This window comes from Halichoeres trimaculatus, unplaced genomic scaffold, assembly GCF_033239565.1.
Source record: "Halichoeres trimaculatus isolate MK-OKI-2021-1 unplaced genomic scaffold, fHalTri1.1 fHalTri1_scaffold_20, whole genome shotgun sequence".
NCBI classification, from domain to species: Eukaryota; Metazoa; Chordata; class Actinopteri; order Labriformes; family Labridae; genus Halichoeres; species Halichoeres trimaculatus.
This window is the reverse complement of record NW_027437198.1, coordinates 16524843-16544739: the sequence shown is the minus strand read 5'-3', so window position 1 is coordinate 16544739 and position 19897 is coordinate 16524843. Positions and strand designations below refer to the sequence as shown.

The 19897-nt window shown below is 43.2% G+C and overlaps 1 protein-coding gene across 1 annotated transcript; it reads left to right on the top strand.

Annotated features, from left to right (window-relative positions):
• The first annotated feature begins 608 nt into the window (after positions 1-608).
• LOC141809282 (sphingosine kinase 1-like) lies at positions 609-18159 on the top strand. The gene is made up of 5 exons (XM_074696248.1): positions 609-1123; positions 7302-7451; positions 10784-10878; positions 11485-11600; positions 12199-18159. The coding sequence occupies exons 1-5, from the start codon at positions 697-699 to the stop codon at positions 13109-13111; spliced, it is 1701 nt and encodes a 566-aa protein (XP_074552349.1). The 5' UTR covers positions 609-696; the 3' UTR covers positions 13112-18159.
• The last annotated feature ends 1738 nt before the right edge of the window (positions 18160-19897 follow it).

Below are 19897 nucleotides of genomic sequence, written 5' to 3'. Positions count from 1 at the left end.
CCCATAATATAGGCTACCTGAGCCTATATCCTACAAAAAATGTATTGTACACCTACATTTTCGATTAAAAGGCTACATTTAACTAACATGCTTTTTCATCCTTGTCAAAGGTTTTAGTGAGTAAAGTTGATATTAAAAATCTGTCATTCTCAAGAGTTTTGACCCATTATAAATAAATAATATAGGAAAAGCCTGTGAATGTTTTTGAAAAAGTAGAAAGGCGTCTTGAAATTTTAGATTAACTCTTTGGTTGTTGTTATGAGCTCAACAAGATTAATTTTATATTAATAAAAAATAGTGTTTGTGTTTATAAGTAATCAAAGTTAAATCAGATGTATTTTTCAAGTCAGGAACGGACGACAGCTATGTGTTATGTGACCAGAGCCCGACAGTCCGTGCTTAAATGGAAGCAGAGGAAACACAAACATGTCTTGCAGCTGGTTGGATTAAAATTACTGTTTATTCCTGCTTTTAAAAGTTTAAAAGGTGGCGACTAATTCTTTTTGGGATAACTTCTCTTCCTCTGCTCCTCTAGTGTTGTTCCCCTTTCAGTCACTAGGGAGAGACTGTGGACTAGAAACGGCAGATATCTCACTCGGAGGGTCCCACAGACAGCAGACAGGCAGGACCAGAGAGGCTGCACCGCTCCGCCATCCGCACACCGGCCTGCGGGACGCGCCGCACTCTCCGTCCGGGATGGAGAAAGACTCCTCTGAACCAGACCCATCCTGCCACAGGAACGGGGTCGTGGGCGTGCTCTACGGGGAGTTTACGGACACGCTCAACGACCGGGTCCGGTACTCGGTGAGCTTGACGGAGAGAGCCTTGACTGTCCAGGGGATCTCCTCGTCCCCCGGCCGGACGAAGGTGGTTTTTAACTTGACTGACTGTATCGGCTGCCGGGCGTACAGAGGGCCTGACAGTGCGGACGTCGGCGCTTACTTCACAGCTTATTTCTACCCGTTTAAGAGGCGCTGGATGAGCGCCGGAGTGGCCCGGCAGAGAGTGGAGCAGTGCTTTCGGGTGGCGCTGGTCCAGGACCCGCTCGCGAACCTCCAGGAGGCTGAAAGGTGGGCGCGTGCCATCAGGGAGGCGTCCGTGCTGCAGGCGCCTCGTAGAGATGGTGAGCATCATGATGAAGCGGGTGAAAATACATCATACAACTTTTTTATTTCATATATCAGCGTGTACTTAAGAAGGAAATAGTTGTCCATTATGTATTCATTTTAATACGATTGGAAATTCTGCTAAATATAAACAATTTTAAGGGGATAATAATGATAAATATGTTTTATTCTTTCTTTCTGCCTCCATTATTCATAGGGTGTAACTGCACTCATAACTAGCCTATTTAAAAATATTCAGTAAAGAAACAGAGCAGCAGAACAAAATCATTTAAGGACAAAAACAAGATGAATATCTAAAGTTGTGTCAAAAAGCAAGTATACTTCATTCAAACGCTAAATCCCTGCAGCCTGTTGAACAAGTCATTGCTTTTAAGCTGTCTTACCTCTTTTGAGACAAATAGACAATTTTTTTTCAGATTTAGAGATGATGCTAGGATTTACCAATCAGATTTCCAAAGGGTTATAATGCCCCTTCTAAAGTGAGTAAGTTTTACAAAAGCGTGTAACAGGTCTGTGACCTAACTAGCATGATACCACATCCACAATCCTCCAAAAACAGGTTTTTCAGGGAGAGGGGGCACATTCTTTTACCTCTCAGCAACCTGCTCTGCTTACATTGAAAGTCGACCCTCCTGCCAGGAGTAATTACAGCTGCCTTCTTTTCTGAAACAGCCCACATGAGAGGGAGAGGGTATTCTGCCAGAATCATTCTGGATCTGGAGTCTTAACACACCAACACACACAAACTCAGAAAACTGATCACTTAAGTAATTAGATTTTGTCCTGATCCTCTGTCAGCACACAGCATGTCGCCGCTGCTCAGGCTTCATTATTCCTGCTCGCTTAAATCCCCACTGAGAGTTTTTGTTGTCTTGTATACAAAAAGAAATCACTCCAAAACAAAGAGCTCTGTTTTTCGGTGGAGCTGAGTCTAATTAGGTTCTGTTGTGTCTCGCTCTGTTTAAAACACAGACTGTCCTCAGGTTCTTTTGTCTCCCAGTCTCATTAGCCTCTCTGTGCTGCATCCTGGTTCAAAACCAGAGTCATTAACATGAATACAAGATGAAGAGTGTTTGTGCAGCTGATTACTCCTCATTTAGTCATCTGAGAGGAAGTGGTGATAAAGAGACAAAGCTGCTCTTTAGTCCCAACATGAGGACTTGTGTTCTGCTCCATCAGGCTGGGGAATAGCAACAGATAAAGTTTGGATCCCCAGATCTGGGACGTGCATCCCCAATGTTATACCTCGTCTGCTGACGCTCTTCTTGCTTTGACCGGGAGGCAACCTTTGGTGCTGAATAATAAAGCCAGTGCTGGAGCAGGCGGCAGCCTTCGGTCTATAAATATGAATCCAATGTGAAAGTGCTTAAAACTGCAGTTCTTGGAGTGTCCACTTGAGGCTGGCTGCAGAAACACACACTGCCCAAGAAAAAATACTAATGTTATTTCCTCAATCCAGTCCAAATTCTCATCCACTGATGTAACTCGAAAAGCACTCAGAGAGCGCAGACGTCCGCCAAGCATATTATGATTATGACACAACTCTTTAGTCCTACTTGAATGTTATACTTCCTATCAACATACTGTCTACTACAATTTGGTGTTAGTTGCAGGTTTGTACGATAATGTGTTACCTGACAGTGTTGAAAATCACGATGACCTAGTACGTATTTCATATTCCTAAGCTTAGTATCCAGAATATTGCCAGGGTCTGGATTGTACTTTCGCATCTGTCAGAAATTACCGTGACCTTATCTTGTATTGTTTTGGAAAGCAATACTACCATTTATGGTGGAGTTATATTGACATTTGGTGAAAACGTCCCTATCTCATAATGATAAAGAATCCTTTAAAAAAATCCTGGATCCAGACGATGATCCACGTTGATCACCTCCAAAATTTAATCACTTCTTCTTTATCCCATTTTGAACATCTCCTGAAAATTTCATCAAGATCTGTTCGTTACTTTTGAATCATGTTGTTCACAGACAGACAAACTCTTCCGAAAACATAACCTTCTTGGTGGAGGTAAATAGCAGCTGATACAAAGTGACCTGCTGATACGAGTGTGATACATTTGAAATGATTTGGTGAAGAAACTTGATTGTGGTTGTTTTGTTAGCTTGGAGTGCTAGCATCCTCTTTCTGTTTATCTAGTTACATGATAAATTGAGTGTCTCACATACTTGCCAATACCACTGGACTTTGATAATATCCTCCTCGCTCAAACAGAAATATGTGTCCATGGTGGATCTCACTGGCAGCTCGAGCACGTCTTAGAGCAAAGAAGCGGATATTTGACTTGAGGGTGACTAATTTGGTATGCAGGTAACTGAAGATGGAGGAACACGGCAGAACAGCAGGTTAGAAACGAGGCTGTCCTCTTGTTAGTAGTCTCCTGGTGCTCAAACAACAAGAGGTGAATGAATAAAGACAGAGGAGAGAGGCTACCGTGGGACCAGGAACATCCAGAGCCTCAGCAGGAGTTTGGGTTTCAGGCCTTGGCAGATGGTAACCTGAGAGCTACACCCTCCTCTCCTCTCACACACACGTCACTGTCCTCCTCCTGCACTCATCAAAGCGCCCCAGCTTGGGAGGTTTTTCAGATCATACATGCTAATGAACTAGCTAACCAACAGATCTTTTTGCCTCTACACTCCGTTTGAACACAGCGTCTCAGCCGTGATGAGATCACATCATTAATTTATAAGCTCATTTTAGCATTCCACATCCAGGCCAGCCAATAATACAGTATTTAACAGAATATATTATGGGATTTAAATGAGTAATGTTGTGGTAATAGATGCAAACCCAATTGCTGGCTCATAGAGGGTGTTTGAAAGTCAGCATGAGTCTCTAATCCCATATAGAGTATTTACCCTCTGAGTTAATTGCATGGCATCTTGTCTGGAATTGCAGATGGAAAGGTTGGATTAAAAGTGCAATTCCATCGCAAGATTGTTATTTGAGTCAGAGTGCTATCTCACTGTGGCTGTGTGACGCACTTTATCTGCAATCTGTGAAATTCACAATCAGGCAGTTTTAGTGTAATTCAATTCATTCCAAGTTTTATTTTTACTGCAGGTTTGGTCTGAACGAATGAGCCGTGAATAATGAAGTGCATACACTATGATACAGTCCTGCACACGCTAATGGTCTGCAGGATTCTGCTGAGACCCACAGTGAGATTGCATGCAGAAGAGTGAGATGATGGTTACTCACTTTGACTTTTTCAACCAGCTGCTGCCGTCGGTGCTTCTGCCTGTATGCTTTTCTGCTTTGCATGTGGTGTGTCGCAAACAAATAACAGATTCTTCACATATGAACAAGGAGGATTTTACATCATTCAGCCCACTTTGTTTCTGTGCTTACGTTCCTATGCATTCATTTCATAACTAGTATATAAATATGACACATGTTGAGGGTTGTTTGTGAATGTGTTTTGGGAGTTAGGTTGTTTTGATTCCACTAAAGCACCATCTCAGTGTGACCAAGTTCATCCTTAAATTTTTCAAATCCCTGCGAGCTCCTCCTGCTCAGATGTGATCAGGATGCGAGCAGGGACCTCGTGTGCATCAGGGTGTTACGGTTTGGGTGGAAAGAGAGAAGCACTGCGGTCTGTGCTGGGTCAGGTGTGTCTGTCAGAGTGTGATCTCTCCTCCCTAGAGGTTTTTACTCACTGCCTCAGAGTGGGAGGGCAACAATGAGTCACCAGACGACCTCTGACCCTGACGGGCATCTCGGTCCCTGAGGAGTCTTTGTCTCCTGCTCGGTGACACACGCCTGTGATGGCCTGTCAGCACTCGTCTCCTCTTTTTCCTCCTTTCCTGGTGATGCATCAGTTGTGATATTTCCACTCTTGGTGCCTCCTTTTCGTCTTCTCTCCCCAATGCTGGAATGCAGCATGTTTGCAGACACGTCAGTCCAGTCTCGATGCGAAGTGACTCTAAAAGAAGAAAGGTCCTCTGAGTCTGAGTTTAACCAGAGCCAGATGGATTTCAAAATATTCTTGAGGTGTGATGATGGACAGAAAACAGAGTTAGGAATATTAGCGATCATCAGACATCTGTTCAGTGCTGGAAGGTCAGATGTTTGTGTGGAAGTCTTGCACTGATTTTTGCTCATTCAGAAAGAAATGATACCCAGGCTCCCATTTCCCCCCTCCAATTGGACTCCCCTGCTGAGAAATGGAAGTACACTGCTGCAGTGTCTTGAAACAGACAGCTCAGTGATACACCTGGGGGAAGAAAATGCCACATAAGTGCTTGTTAGCACCGACACACTGCCTGATTCTGTCGCCTGTGAGTGTGAGTGTGTTTACCCGCTTGTTACTGTGAAATACACGCACTGCAGTCCAAAGTTTGCTTGCCAGAGTGATGGGCAGGATTTGCTCACAGGTATCAAAACTGTCATCACAGCTAGATTTCACACCCAGACACACAAACACACACTACCTCTGCATCTGCTTGCTTTTCACACTCACATATTCTCACACACAGCTCCAGAGGAATGTCTGGAGAAAATGATAGTTCAAGAGAGACTTTGGAACAACAAAGAGACATCAGGAAAACTTTTGGTTAACTTTGGACTATTTGAACGAATGTTGCCCCAAATATATATTTTTTTATCCTCTTAAATCAATGTAGTATCAGTTTTTTTACCAGTATATCAACCAATCAACTTTTATTTACAAAGAGCTGATTGATAAGATCCAAAGGAGAAAAACAAAGCTAACCTGTGTGAAGATGACACCAGCAGAGATGGTGTTCCTGTTTGTTTTCACACCCTCTGGTTTTTCTCTGCAGTGTTTTCATACCTGTGCGCATCATGGGTCAGAAAAAATACGAGAAAAAAAACTCTCAGACCGAGGCAGGTGCTACTGAGGAGGGAGAATGTGGATGCAGTTTGACCTCTTGGTGTGTGTGTATTTTTTCACCTTGATAAAAAAAACTCAGCCTCACAGCAGACATCTGGAACTCTCTGGAACGTGAAGGGGTTTGATTTTCTGTCCTTTCCGATTCATTTGATTTGGTCTCTGGTGAGTTTCTGTCTGCTCTAAAGGTCACAAGCTGAGAGATCCACCTCTGAAGTGAACTTCTCCAACTCCTGAGTCATTTTGGAAAGCTCCAGAAGCTTCCAAAATCTCTTTGGTGATTGGGGAATTCAAGAGCTAAAACAATATATTTGATAATAAGTTATTAGCTTCTTTGTTGGATACTTGATTCTGATTAGTTTTCATTAAAGTGAAGGTGTAAAGAGTGCATTTCATTGCTCATGGTGCTCCTGCTTCAGAGCTGTTGGCGAGTAACATCTTGGAGTCTCTCTGTTTTTAGCCGGCAGCTGTTCCTGGATTAAAGCAGCAGGATTATTCGTACTTAAATGCTAATGAGTGAGTTTAAGAGGTTCAGGGTTGGATTTTTTTGGGTTTGTTTTTATCTCTGAACAGAACCAGGCTCCCTGTTTTACTCCACGGTCTATGCTGCATTAAGCTAGCTAGCACTTCTTTCACATTAGCTGTGCATCTTTCCTACAATCACCTGACAGAGTCACTCCCAATTAGGCACTCTCATTAAGCTGACTGATTCACACTTACAGCACCAAACACTTCCCAGCATGCACCTACAGGCTCTGGCTACAGGTTTTTTTTGTTATATGTCATCACTCCTTAATCTCTGCGTGTGTGTGTGTAATCTGTGAGGATTGATGAGGTCAGAGCCGGGACACCAAACACTGCAAACTTTTCCTCAATCAGACACAGATAACTTCATTCCTTTTCTGTTTTAGCGGCTTTCATTGTTGTAAAGTACCTTGAAAATATTCTGAATCACTCCCGTCCTGTGGGAAATGAGAGACTTCATTCCATTACTGTCTCTCTGATCCATCGTGAGGATTTCCTCGTGGGGATTAATGAAATTTCATAGAACTGCTATAAATAATCGGTATGATCCTGACCAAGGAGCTTGTAAGCCTCTCCTCTTGAAGAAAGCAGCACGTCACATTAACATCAAACCCTGTCTATCTGAATGCTGTCACAGCCTGCGTCTTCACCGTTCCATGTTCTCTCCTCCCCTGAGGGCAGAAACTGTCCCTATACATTGTCTGCTGTAGTTCTTCATGCATAAAAAGACCTCCCATTCTCTCACATCCTCCTCTCACTCTCTCCTGTGTTCCCAGGTGTGGTGTACAGGGAGGTGCGTCGACCCTGCAGAGTCATGATCCTGGTAAACCCGCACAGTGGACGTGGCCAGGCTCTGCAGCTCTTCACGGGCCACGTACAGGGCATGCTCACTGAGGCCTCTGTTCCTTACACTCTCGTCATCACAGGTCAGTGGCCCTGAACGCGTGCTCACATTGTCATCTGTGTTGTTGGCTACATTTTGTAAACATTTAAAACTCCTGTAAGAAACTTCATTTTTGTGCAAGTCTGGCACCCCTAGTGGACAAAAATGTACATCTATAGTCCCGTTTCCACCGAGTTCAGTTTGCCTCGGTATGACACGCATTTTGTGGCACCTCCACTGACTAACTGAGACAGATCCGCAAATAACCAAGATGTACTGTCCCACTGCTGCATGGGCGGCTGTGGCTCTGTGGTAGAGTAGTCTCCTCTCAATTAGAAGACCGGGGGTTCAATTCCAGCTCTTACAGTCACATGCCTTAAGGAAGACACTGAACCCTGAATTTCTCCCACTGTTGGTCAGTGGTGTGTGGATGGGTGTCAATGTATTAGATAAAAACCTATGGTTTCCAATAGAAAATCCTCTACCATCAGTGTGAATGTGGTGTGTATGGGTGAATGAGACTAGCAGTGTAAAGTGCTTTGAGTGGGCTGAAATACTAGAAAAGCTGGTCCATTTACCACGGTGGTGCAACGGTCACAGCAAGAAGGTCACTGGTTTGATTCCCAGCTTGGCTGGTGGGCCTTTGTGTGGAGTTTGCATTTCATGTTCTCCCCGTGCATGCGTAGGGAGTTCTCCAGCTCCCACAGTCCAAAAACACACTCATCAGGTTAACTGAACACCCTAAATTGTCTGTAGGTGTGAGTGTGCACATGAATGTTGTCGGTCTATGTGTCAGCCACTGACAGCTGAGATAGGCTCCAGCCACCTGCAACCCTGAACAGGATAAGTGGTTCCCACTTTTTGGGACCCTTCCATTGGGGTGCCAGACTAAACCGGTCTGATCCCAGAAGGTGGAGCTACAACACTGCAGACTGTTGATGGATAGAAATAATCAACACTTACCGTGTGACAGAGGCTGCAGTACATCTCCTCATGGCACACAGTCTTCTCCAAACCAAAGCTTGATTGTGCTTTGTAACAAAGAGCCATATGCCAATCACAAAGAAGACAAAATGCTGGATGTCTTCCATCATTTCTCTTTGTTTACTGTGTTGTGTTTTTCTTCGTTGTTGGATTTATTAGTGGGGTACGCTGTGTTGTGCTGCTATGGCGTCAACCTTTTTCGTAATTGATGCTGCTATCGGCATCCAGCTTTATGCCACCTACCAAGAGGGGGCGCTGTTGGCAGTGGAAACGCAAATCACACTTGACTGATTCCAAACTACCAAAGCTGAATCTCCAGAAAAATATCAGTCCAATTTCTTTTAATAGTCACTCATTGCTGTTGAAAAGGTGAACTCCCGCTTAAACTTCCAGTTGGACATTGAACCCCTGCTGTACTTTCAGAGATGAAAAATGATGCTTTTAAATTTTGTTGCCTCTTGTCTTGTTTGCTTTAATATCTCATTAAGAGGAAGTAAAATTACTATCAGATGGATGTCATAACAGATCCCCAAACATAAAGCCATAAAACACTGATTGGCAGCAGCAAAGGTCTTAAAGATGGCCTCTTCATCATTTACAGAGGAGACACAGGTCTGGTACAGTAAGCATTAACAGACACAGTATTAACACAATTTTCATCAAACCAAGCCTCCGTTGATAGTTATAACTCATCCCAGGCCACATGTTCAGCATGCAAGCCAGTGCACTCAGTGAACCACATGAAATGTCAGCCTCCTCAGCTCCTCAGCATTCTGTGTGAGCTGCTGGTGGCCTTTTTGTGACCTTAAACAGCATCCCATGTTAGAAACTGTCATCAGCAGCTCTGAACTGTGAGAGGCTTCCTCCTGAATCCCAACAAGCAGAGGAAAAGAACACATCCAGACAATCTTTAAACCTTTGAGCTTTACTCGTTTCATTCAAACGCCGGCCCTGATTGACTGCTGCACCAGTTTGACCTGGAGCATCAGCACGTTTGCTGTAGAGATAAACTGAGTTGGTGGTTGTTTCCCGCAGAGAGAGTTCTGATGTGTATGCAGGCTTTTTTCATTGCTGACTCCTGGGGCTTAGAGGAGGGTCAGTAGCTGGACTGTGAGGGAAAAAGATGGAGTGATTACTGACAACTCTGGGTGAAGAGAAAAACAGAGTCCGAGGGGGAGTAAAGGTTGCTGAGGGTCTTCGGCGGTTAGATACGACTGACTGGCAGAAGTCATTTCCTCAGCACATGATGTATCACACAGCTTCGCCCGAGGAAGGACAAGCTCCAATTGACATGCCTCTTGTGCCAGCGTGTACCTTTTACATACTGTATGAAGCACCCAGTGCTTTATCTTCACCCTGGGTAACCTCAGAGGAGGAGGCATGGGGAGGAAGATGCTCACTTTAAAGTGAGACAGGTGGAATATATTTTCAGACTACAATCTGTGCAGCTTGAAGAAGAATCAACAAATCAACAACTGCGTGACAAGAAAACCCAGACCCGCTGCAATCTCAGTGTTTGAGGCCGACTTGTGTTTGTGTTGGCAGCGACCCTTGAATAAGGAAGTGAAGCATCAGGCCAACAACCCCGTCAGGTTCAAAGTGCTGAGTCAGCTCATTCTCTCCCTCCTCTGCATCTGTCTGTCAACACAGCACTGCATCACCGCCTCCAGCCTCTCGAGCACACGAGCGAAAACAAACAGCAGCACAACGCAGGGAGCACCACTGGGAGGGAGACGGGGAGAGAAAGGAAGGGACAGGTGGAGGTTGAGCAAAGTGAAAAGGAAGGAGATGATTTTATTTAGGTCCCATTTCTGATCGATACCTGAGCTGAAGCGGGAAATATTTCTTCTATGATGGAGGTGCAGGAATACTCAATAACTTCCCTCTTGTCTGCCCCTGTCTCTATCTTTCTCTTTTTTTCTTTCCAAGGCTGTCTCTCTGACACACACAAACAAACACACACTGCCTCACAGGGGAGTCTGGACTGGCAGGACTGTAGACTTTAATGCTCTCAGTATTGGCCCACAGAGACCCCCTGTGGAGGGACCTCCTCAGGGATGCTGGCAGTAAAACAAGGCTGATAATGCAGCTCAGTCCACCACCAGTGCATTAACCAACACGTACATGCGCAGACTTAACGCTCACATGCATCCACTTTGTCGTTCGCAGATGTTTGCATGGCGGCTAAGCTGCCTCGGAGCTGTTGAGTAGCCACTGGATGGGCTAATGTGAGAGTGGAAAGTGAATCTCTTTTCAGCCCTAATCCCTCTGATCCTCCCCCCAGAGGCTGGCCACAAATCTGTCAGCGCCCTTTGTTGTTGTTTTGCCTGTTTGGTACACATCTTTCATGTTTTTTCCTCTCTTATCTTTGTCCAAACGTCTGCCCTTCAGAGCACCAGAACCATGCACGGGAGGTGGTGAAGAAGGCCGACCTGTCACAGTGGGACGCGCTGGTTATCATGTCTGGAGATGGACTGCTGTTTGAGGTGCAGTTTGACATTTATTTAAAAGGGTCTTACACTTGCTTATTAGATCAGACAAGAGTTTGTTTTAGTGCCAGGGTTCTCACATCTCTCCTCGTGAAAACTTATGACTCTTCTGGTTGTTTGTGTTTGAGACTCACCTGTGAAATACTAATGACTCTGCTTGTAACTGAAACATTTAATTCCAAAGATAAAGAGCTCTTGTCAAAGGTCATTGTTTTTTTTTTTGTTCTATTTGATGTTAACATATTCAGTTTTTAAGTGGCTGTTTTGAATCTTCCAATCAAGCCCTGATGGGAATGATGTAAACCCTCTTACCCATGTTTCTATTTTTAGCCCTTTTCAGCATAGGCCTGTAAAAAATTAATTTGTGCTCAGGCATAACAAAAAAGCCCAGTGCCAGCATGTGAGTCTAGCACCTAAACCTCATTGAGCTTTTTTGTGTTATAAAGATGCATTTCTGTTTTTATTCTTTTAATTCACACTGGAGAAATAATAAATTAATAATGTGTCCACTCAGTGAGACACTTCTGGCCTCGAACAGGCTCTTCTTCCTCCCTGGGACCGTGGCCTGATTCGGGGTTTCTGTGTTTGTTCTTGTTCATTCAGGTGATAAATGGTCTGATGGAGCGGGAGGACTGGCAAGAGGCCATCCAGACCCCTTTGGGGATTCTACCAGGTGGCTCAGGCAACGCCCTGGCAGCCTCTGTCCACCACTATTCACAGTGAGTCAGTCCATTAATGAGTCATTTAAATGCATGGAGCAGCAGTGGAGACGAAGAGCGAAGGTGGACCTAAAAAACGAACGATTTATCTCCTCTCTGTTTAATTATGGCAAAGGCTGACTGGGCACATCAGTCCTCAGGAGGAAGCAGACGGGAACTGCTGCGCTGTGCCACAAAGGCCACCTCAGGTGGCTGATAACTCTCAAAGGAATGATGTAATGGGTTTAGAAATGCACACATTATGAGTGATTATAGTCCACAGTGCAGCTGTGGAGCCAGTAGAACCAAGTCATGAACAAGATGTTATCTCCACCTGCTGGATGGGACCAGGTACAACATGATAAATATATAACAAGAAAAAAAGATGATTTTAACAAAGATTTTATTCTCATAATCTTTCACCAGCTGCATGCACAACAGTGAAAAGACGGAATTCAAAGTCCAACAGTCTCCAGACAGTTTTAACCATTTCCCTTCTGATCAGCCTCAAAAAACAGACTATTTTATCTGCTGATGTGACATTTATTCCAGATTTTATGGTACTCATAAATGAATATTTGTACAGTTTGTGTGATAACAGTTTGTAACCATCTCTCAGGTCGCCTCCGGCCTGGAACGAGGAGCTCCTCCTGAGCTGTGGCTTCCTGCTGTGTAAAGGTCTGGTCTGCTCCATGGACCTGGTGTCCGTCCACCTGTCCTCTCGCCGCCGCCTCTTCTCCTTCCTTTCCTTGGCCTGGGGCTTTGTTGCTGACGTCGACATTGAGAGTGAGAAGTACCGCCATGTCGGAGCAATCCGCTTCCTGATGGGCACCCTGGTGCGCCTGGCTTCCCTCAGAACCTACCAGGGCAGGTTAGCGTACCTGCCTGTGAAGGAGGCACCCAAACCTCCTAAAGGGAGCATCAAGGTGAACCACGCTCCCTCCTCAGCTCCTCAGCAGCCATCGTTCTGCTCCTCCCTTCCTTGTCGACTCTTCCCTGCCTCCTCGCCCAATCAGAACTCTCTCCATAACCACATTGGCACAAACTCCAACCACAACACCATCACCAACTCCTCCAACAACGCCATCACCACAAAGAGACCAGAGACTCAGATTGATGGCAAGACCAGAGAACCTGCAGACTCTCTGCTTCCTGGTTTAGAGCAGCCGGTCCCAGAGAACTGGACTGTGGTCCGAGAGGAGGATTTTATCTTAGTGTTGGCTATCTATCAGTCCCACCTGGCTGAGGACCTGTGGACAGCTCCTGGAGCGATGGCAGACGATGGCGTGATTCATCTCTACTACGTGACTGCAGGGATCTCACGTCCTGCTCTGCTGCGTCTCTTTCTCGCCATGGAGAAGGGCGCCCACTTGGCGTGCGGGTGTCCCCACCTAGTGTACGAGAGAGTGAAAGCTCTGCGCCTGGAGCCGCTCTCTGCACCGGGCATGATCACTGTGGACGGGGAGATGGTGGAGTACGGCCCCGTTCAGGCTCAAATCCACCCCGGCTTGGCCAGACTCATATGTGGATAAACTTGGATTATCGTAATCTCTATTCTGGCTGTAGAGCTTTCTAGTTTGGCCTTTTCTACTCTGTGTCAATCTCTGTGAATATGCTGTTTTCAGAAGTGCCAAAGACGTTTTATCAGCCTCTGGAAATTCCTCTATTTTTCTACTGAAACAAGTCGTCCTCTTTTTACGCCCACGCTTTCTTTCTCCCGATGTTTCATTCAGGGTCAAACCCACGGCTGGTTGTCCTTGCTGCTGGCTGGTCCCAGCTTAGAGAAATGTGGAGGGATTGTGTGTTTGTGTGTGAGAGTGTGTGCAGAAGACAGAGGGACCTTATGTGTGTATTACGTGTGTGTTTGTGAGTGTGCGCGTGTGGTGCAGTGGCTGAGGAGTGCATTGTGCACTCTGCTGTCTGACCTCATAAGCATGTCGCACGTGAAGAGAAGCACATTTTCCCGTCCTGGGAGGCTCCTGAAGTAGCCATGCTCCCTTGCCCCACTGTACCACACCAAGGCTGACAGTCTTCCTCCTGACAGCATCGCCTCCCCTTCGGCCTCATCCAGAGAGCTTTCTTAAATCCTAGCGGGGGATTTGATGTGAAAAAAATCTTTAATCTTTGCATAGCTTACATAAAAAAATCAAACAATACTCAGATCCAGCCAGTGAATGTAACCGCCATGTTTTCTTTCTGTGTGTGTGAACTTGTGAGTGTACACTCTGAGTGTAGCAGTGGTTAACTTGATCAGCTCGACTTCATTTCCTTCCTTCTCTTTCTCCTCCTTCATCTTCAACCATCATCAAAGAGTAGCAACAGCCTCGGCTCGTACATAAATACACACTTTCTCCTCCCATCCCCCTCCCCTTCCTCCTCCTCCTCTGTTGGCTCCTCACTTGCCCTCATACACACAGATTCCCTCGCATCTCTGCAGCACTTAGCGAGGGGGAGGGGCACGGTCTATTACTGTGCATATGATCCCCTCTCCTCTTGCCATCTTAAGATTGTACTCCTCCTCTCTCCTCCCCTCTGTTCAATGAGCCATCTGCACCTAATGTGTCCTTAACATGAAGCTTTATGTCGGCGTACGAGCAGAGTCAGAGAGGCTTCTTCTTCTCCTTCTAGAGCTATTAAGTGAGTTTCAGCGTTTAACACTAACGTGACACGTGCAGGGCAGGGTTTCACACCAGGTCAGCACACGATCAATGAAAGCTGGGGGAGTCGAGTGCTCTGCTCCTCTGTGTGGCCTTTCTTTGCTGGTGCTGTTGGAAAAATCAAATCAAACTGACACATTCAGACCCTCATTCTTATCTTCCCTGTCGCGTATCCTCTTAAATCATGAGGCTCTTGAGATGTAAACAGAAATCATCTGTACTGTATAGGTGGGTGCTGCAGTGTTGACGGGCTAATGGAGTCCAGAGAATTGCTGATGATCAGTTTTGGATGTTTTAATGAGTTCATCGCTGTCATCCTGAGAGGATGAAGTCAACGTGATGAGCTGATCATGCAAAATGATACCCTGCTGATTTTATCTGAAAGTGCTCAGCTGTCAGACTTTGAAAGAAGCATCAATTTAACTTTATTTACATCCTGCAAACAGAAGAAAGGTCTCTTCAACCCCAGGATTAATCTTTGCCACCCTTGAAAGCTAAGCAACCAAGCTCTTGCTTTTGGTTCCATTTGTCTTTGGCGCCCCCTGGACAAAACTGATATCCTGAGCTGAGCTGTCCTTTACATTATGTCAAAGCTGGTTCATGCATCTGCATTGAACCAACACTGTACAGCCCCGTAGCTCTGTCCCAACACGGACATGTAGCCTGAAATGCTCCTCCCATAACCAGCTGAAAACTTCTAACAGCAGCTTTAAGGTGGCTTTATGGTGAAAAAATAGGTTTTTAAAAAAGGTTAAAAAAAAGGTCAAAAAGCAAAACAAAACAAAAAACCCCCCCAGAAAATATATAGAAGGAAGAGAAGGTCCTACCTATGAGCCAGGAGCATTCTGAAGTGAAGAAACTTAACTTTTAACGTCCATTTTTCTCACATTCTGCATTTTGACAGTTTAATGCGCTAAGAATTATGATTTCTTTAACCCCTTGAGGCATGTTGTTGTTAATTGGGGACATACCCTGTTAGGCCTTGATGCAGCTGAGATGACCTTTGTATCCCAATAATGCCTATTGATTCATATCCTGCACATACCAAGGATCATATCAAATGCACTATGTCCTTATATATTGGTTAGAGGTCAAACTTGTAATATCTTTTAACATAACTTATTTTTAACTGTTGAAAGTGCTATATTCAAATTTACAATCGCCACCTAATTTGGCATCTGTAAGAATGCCGAAACACACAAAAACATTTTTTTTTGTATATTTGAACATTAGTTTAGGCAATAATTGGTTAAAACTATACAAGAGAACAGGCTGAAACTTTCAGGGTGTATTTGACTTTAACAAAGTTGTGCAACCTGCTACTTCAGTGAGATTCAGATCGATGACTGAAGAGTCACAAGGCTTGGTTTGAAGCTATTTACACACATCTGGGGTGATTATTTTGTACCAGAATAAATATTGAAGTATGTGTAGAAAAACACTTAGACTATTGCACAGTTCTGGGTATTATTATTATTCAAGCAAATTTTGAAGGATGTAGCATTTTTTTTTCTGAAATTTCCTCTTTAACATAAACCTAATTTTGAATCACTAAAATTGGTGTGGTCAGTATTTTAGGTGTGGTTCCTCAGGAATTAAATGCATTCAACTATATTTCCAGATTCAGAAACTTCAGAGAATAAAATATCATTTTTTGTACAGCAAATAACTTATTGACTTATTGAAAGTTGTACAATTCAAAAAAATATATAGTCAAAATGTCCAATTTTTGACCATTGGGTCACCTCAACTCTGAACAATTCTATAATTTTAAAGAATCATTTTCCAAACATTGCAACACTTATATAAATAAAAACTTTCATTTGGACTTAATGTAAGACATAGTTGAGCAGTCTGTTAGTGGGACCATTTTTATTAAACATATGGAAGAACGAATCCAGGTTATTACTCCGTAATGGTTGTAACTTCCAGATGCTTCTTCGACACACAGGGCAGATGTTCATTATCAGCTTCAGCAGAGGTGGAGCAGAAAAATCTGCATCTAGTTCACCTCAAGCTGTTTCTGCTCCTTGACAAGATCTGACATAGACAGATGCTAGCTAACATTAGCTTCCTAGCAAGAAGGAATAAATAATGAAGGGTCCACACTCTCTTGGTTTCATCTCCTCGACCCAAAAATAACAAGCTGTCGACAAAAACCTGCTGAGATATACAGACAGCCTGTGCAGTCAGATATTACTGACCGTGGTGAGCTGACAATCATGAATCAGTGCTCAATATAAACTGGTTTAATTCTTAACCAGTAAATGCCATTCAGAAAAGTGAAGGCTGCATGACTGTTTTCCTCAAAGGCCTAAATATAATCCTAAGATTATCAAGGCCCGAGCACTGAGTAAATTTTGCATGCACATCAGTCGTGCATGAAACTTTGAAATTTCAAATAACCCTCCCAGTGGAGGTTATTTTCACCTTCATGTTTAATTATTGCTGTGCATATTTCTGACTGTTCTTTGTCTCATAAACACCCCACAGTGGCAACATGCTCTGCAGCTGCTCCAACCCAGACGTGCGTAAAGGTGCAAGGCTCCGTTCAGTGCTGCTTACATTTACATAAATGTGTGATTACTCAATGCCTCATACTGAACCTTTAACATAACTTGATCCTCATGAAGCTATCCAGGTGCTTTGAACTCATTACGATGTTCTACACATGCACTGTTCATGCCTAACAACATCATCTCATAACTGTAGACATAAGCTATGCAAACGCCTTGTCATGGCTGCAGGTTATTGGAAAGAGGGGTCCCTCTGCTGGATGAACAATACATTGCAGATTTATTTTTAATACTTCTGTTTTATGATGCAATATATACCTTGTTTTTAGATTTACAGCTGCAGGACATGTCAAAATCCAGCTCATTGTAATCTTTGATTTTAGAAACTGATGTTTGAATAGACTGTTCTGCAAATTATAGTCAGTGTAAACATCTCAGCATAGGATATTTTTTCTCTACTCCTGCTGCTCTAGTGATGCAGTGGTTTAAGAAACACACATCTTCATGTTTGTCTTTTCTTTGTTAAAGTTTTTGGGAAGTATAAGCTGAAACCTGCCAGAGGCAGGACGATCAGTGAGGTTGATATGTAAGATGTGAGTAGTCATGCCTTTTGTTCCCTGATATCTGATCTGGTTGCGCAGTAGATCAGGGATCCACATAGTTCAGTTGAATGTGTCAGAAATGGTGAGTGTGTGTTGTAAATGTGTGTCACGGTTTGCAGCTTTTCATTTGAAGCAAATGTTGAAAACTGTCTCGTCAGAAAGTGCCTTAGCTGCTTAGGACAGGAGGAGGGTGATGTGCAGAAACATGAGAGTCTCACATGTTGATGTATGAATCTGATACACTTGAGCTGCTGGAGGTGCAATAAGAACACTACAAATGTTTACCAACTACTCTACTTTTTCTTAAAGAGGGGGTATTCTGCTTTCTCACATGTAACTAAATCTTTGCAAATTTTCAAACAGCTGATCAGTCATATGTTGTAGAAATCCCTGAATCTTTCTGCAAACTGATCAAAAGGGTCTGTTCTAGAAAATAGCTCAAGATCTTTGTGAAATTTTGACATGACTCGCTGGAATGATGAGGTCATTACATAAGAATCTTCTTACTGGTTTACGACATGTTGGAGGCACGGGCCTCAAACACCAAAGTCTTGAGGAGAAAGCTGCTAAAACAAAGCACTTCAGACTGGGGCTGAAGTTTTCTAAAACACCAGTGTGAGAAAAATAGTTGTTTTCTAGGTGTAAATCGTGGAAAGCTACTGTAGTGGCTCTCAAAAAAGCACAACACCCCCTCTTTAAATTGTAAAGGGTAAACTAAACTCTATGAGCATTCATTGATGTGACTGATGACAGAAACCTATCATCTCTTTCATTTCCTTCTTGAGTCTTTGTTTATAGACTTATTTTTTAAAGACCAATAAACATATTCATGTAGAAAAAAAGCTTCTTTTGCTTCTTTGTAATAACGCTAGATAATAGCGTAAGGTGCTTTTCAATATTATTGACAGTCAGGATGACGATGTTTAGCGCCTGATAATGTGATTTAAAAGTTCACTCGCATCTTTTTTGCTCTCTATTGCAAACAGATTCTGCGGTTTAAGTCACAAACTAGCGCCGAAACTCTTGTAACTTTTTACAAGTGAGGACATTTATAGGATGGAGGTCATTTAACCTCACTGTGCACCAGCAACACTCACCTAGAGCAGGGGAGGGGGGAGGAAAGGAGCGCACGTAGAGAAGAGAAACTGGTCACAGATATGAGGAGCTAATGCAACAATATTTAAACCTCTTAATATACAAACATTTAGCAAAGTTATATGTAAAAAGTTCACTCCAGAAATACTCCAGAGTGACTTACAGTCCAGAAAATTACTGCTGTAAATAAATATTTAAGCAGACAGTGTTTCTAGCTAGATTTTATCTTTTCAATTAATCTTCAACCTTCACAACTTTCATTAAATACAATAATAAACTCCTCCTTTTATAACGCTGTTTCAATAGTGTCCATGTTTTTGTATTTAAGGCGAGCAACCGTTTCAGAGTTGAATACCTGATTTATGTAGTCTTTATTTGAGTGTGCACAGGGGTCATTTAAAGGTCAAAAAGGTTGTAAATCTATTTAAAGTAAACTTTAGCATGTCATCATCCGCTTTAATCATATTAACCATAATTATCCAACAACAACATTGTGGCTAGTGAAAATGCTGAATGGCTAGTAGCTCTGGGAAACCACTAGCCACAGTGGCTGGTAAGCGAAAAAAGTTCATGTCAAGCCCTGGTTATGATGTTAGGGATATGATGTGTTTTTGTGCAGAAGAATTAATGTTTGAAACATGTTCACATATAATGAGGGTGCTTCAAGAGGAGCTAAAAGGGAAAGAAAGAAATTATTGCGTGTTTCATGGAAGACAAAGTTATCAGTGTTTATTAAGTGGCCTTTTTATAATAGCATTCACCAAAAGCTTTTGATCATTTTGTTTTTAATTTTATGTTTATCACAGTACAAAATTGAAAAAAAATTTTTTTTCTTTCGCTCATATCTTTGTGTTTATTTAACATATTAATTTCTGCAGTTTTTTAAGTTGTAACTGATGTCACTTTGTAGGCCGACCATCTGCCAAGTTAGAAGAGAATTCACCTCCTTTATAGTGTGTGCTGATAGTGATATTAGTGTTTCAGACCCAAGCCCTTTTTTGTACCAGGCTACAAATAAGTTTTTAACGGTTTAAAAGTCAGTGTTTTTGCTTGGTGTGTTTGATTTCCAATCTTTCTGCAGCCAGCCTCAGGCGGATCCTCGATGAACAGCAACTTCTAAAACTTCTGCATAGGCCTCATTTTTCTAGGCTTATGCTGCCCCAGATCTAATGAATTTTTCTGGTTTCAGGGCCAAGGCAGGGGATTTTAGTGTACAAAATATGAGTTCATTGATGGAGGATTACAACATCTTTATTGTATCTTTGACACAAAGGGGTGAAAAAAGAAAAAAAAAACTGTTACAAACCTAGTGTGTTTCTATTTAAACCTAAGTAGTTCTGTCAAGAAAGAGCACGCACTTTACCATTGAAACACTCGACAGATTAACGGCTCCACATCTCTCAGGCATGAGATGGGTTAACCTAAGGGAGGACACCATTCTTATATTT

Bases quoted from the DNA above. Each gene is read 5' to 3' on its own strand.
- LOC141809282 (XM_074696248.1), top strand. From the start codon at position 697: ATGGAGAAAGACTCCTCTGAACCAGACCCATCCTGCCACAGGAACGGG. The intron at 1,124-7,301 runs GTGAGCATCATG...CTGTGTTCCCAG, and splicing joins GCAGGCGCCTCGTAGAGATG to GTGTGGTGTACAGGGAGGTG. The intron at 7,452-10,783 runs GTCAGTGGCCCT...TCTGCCCTTCAG, and splicing joins TTACACTCTCGTCATCACAG to AGCACCAGAACCATGCACGG.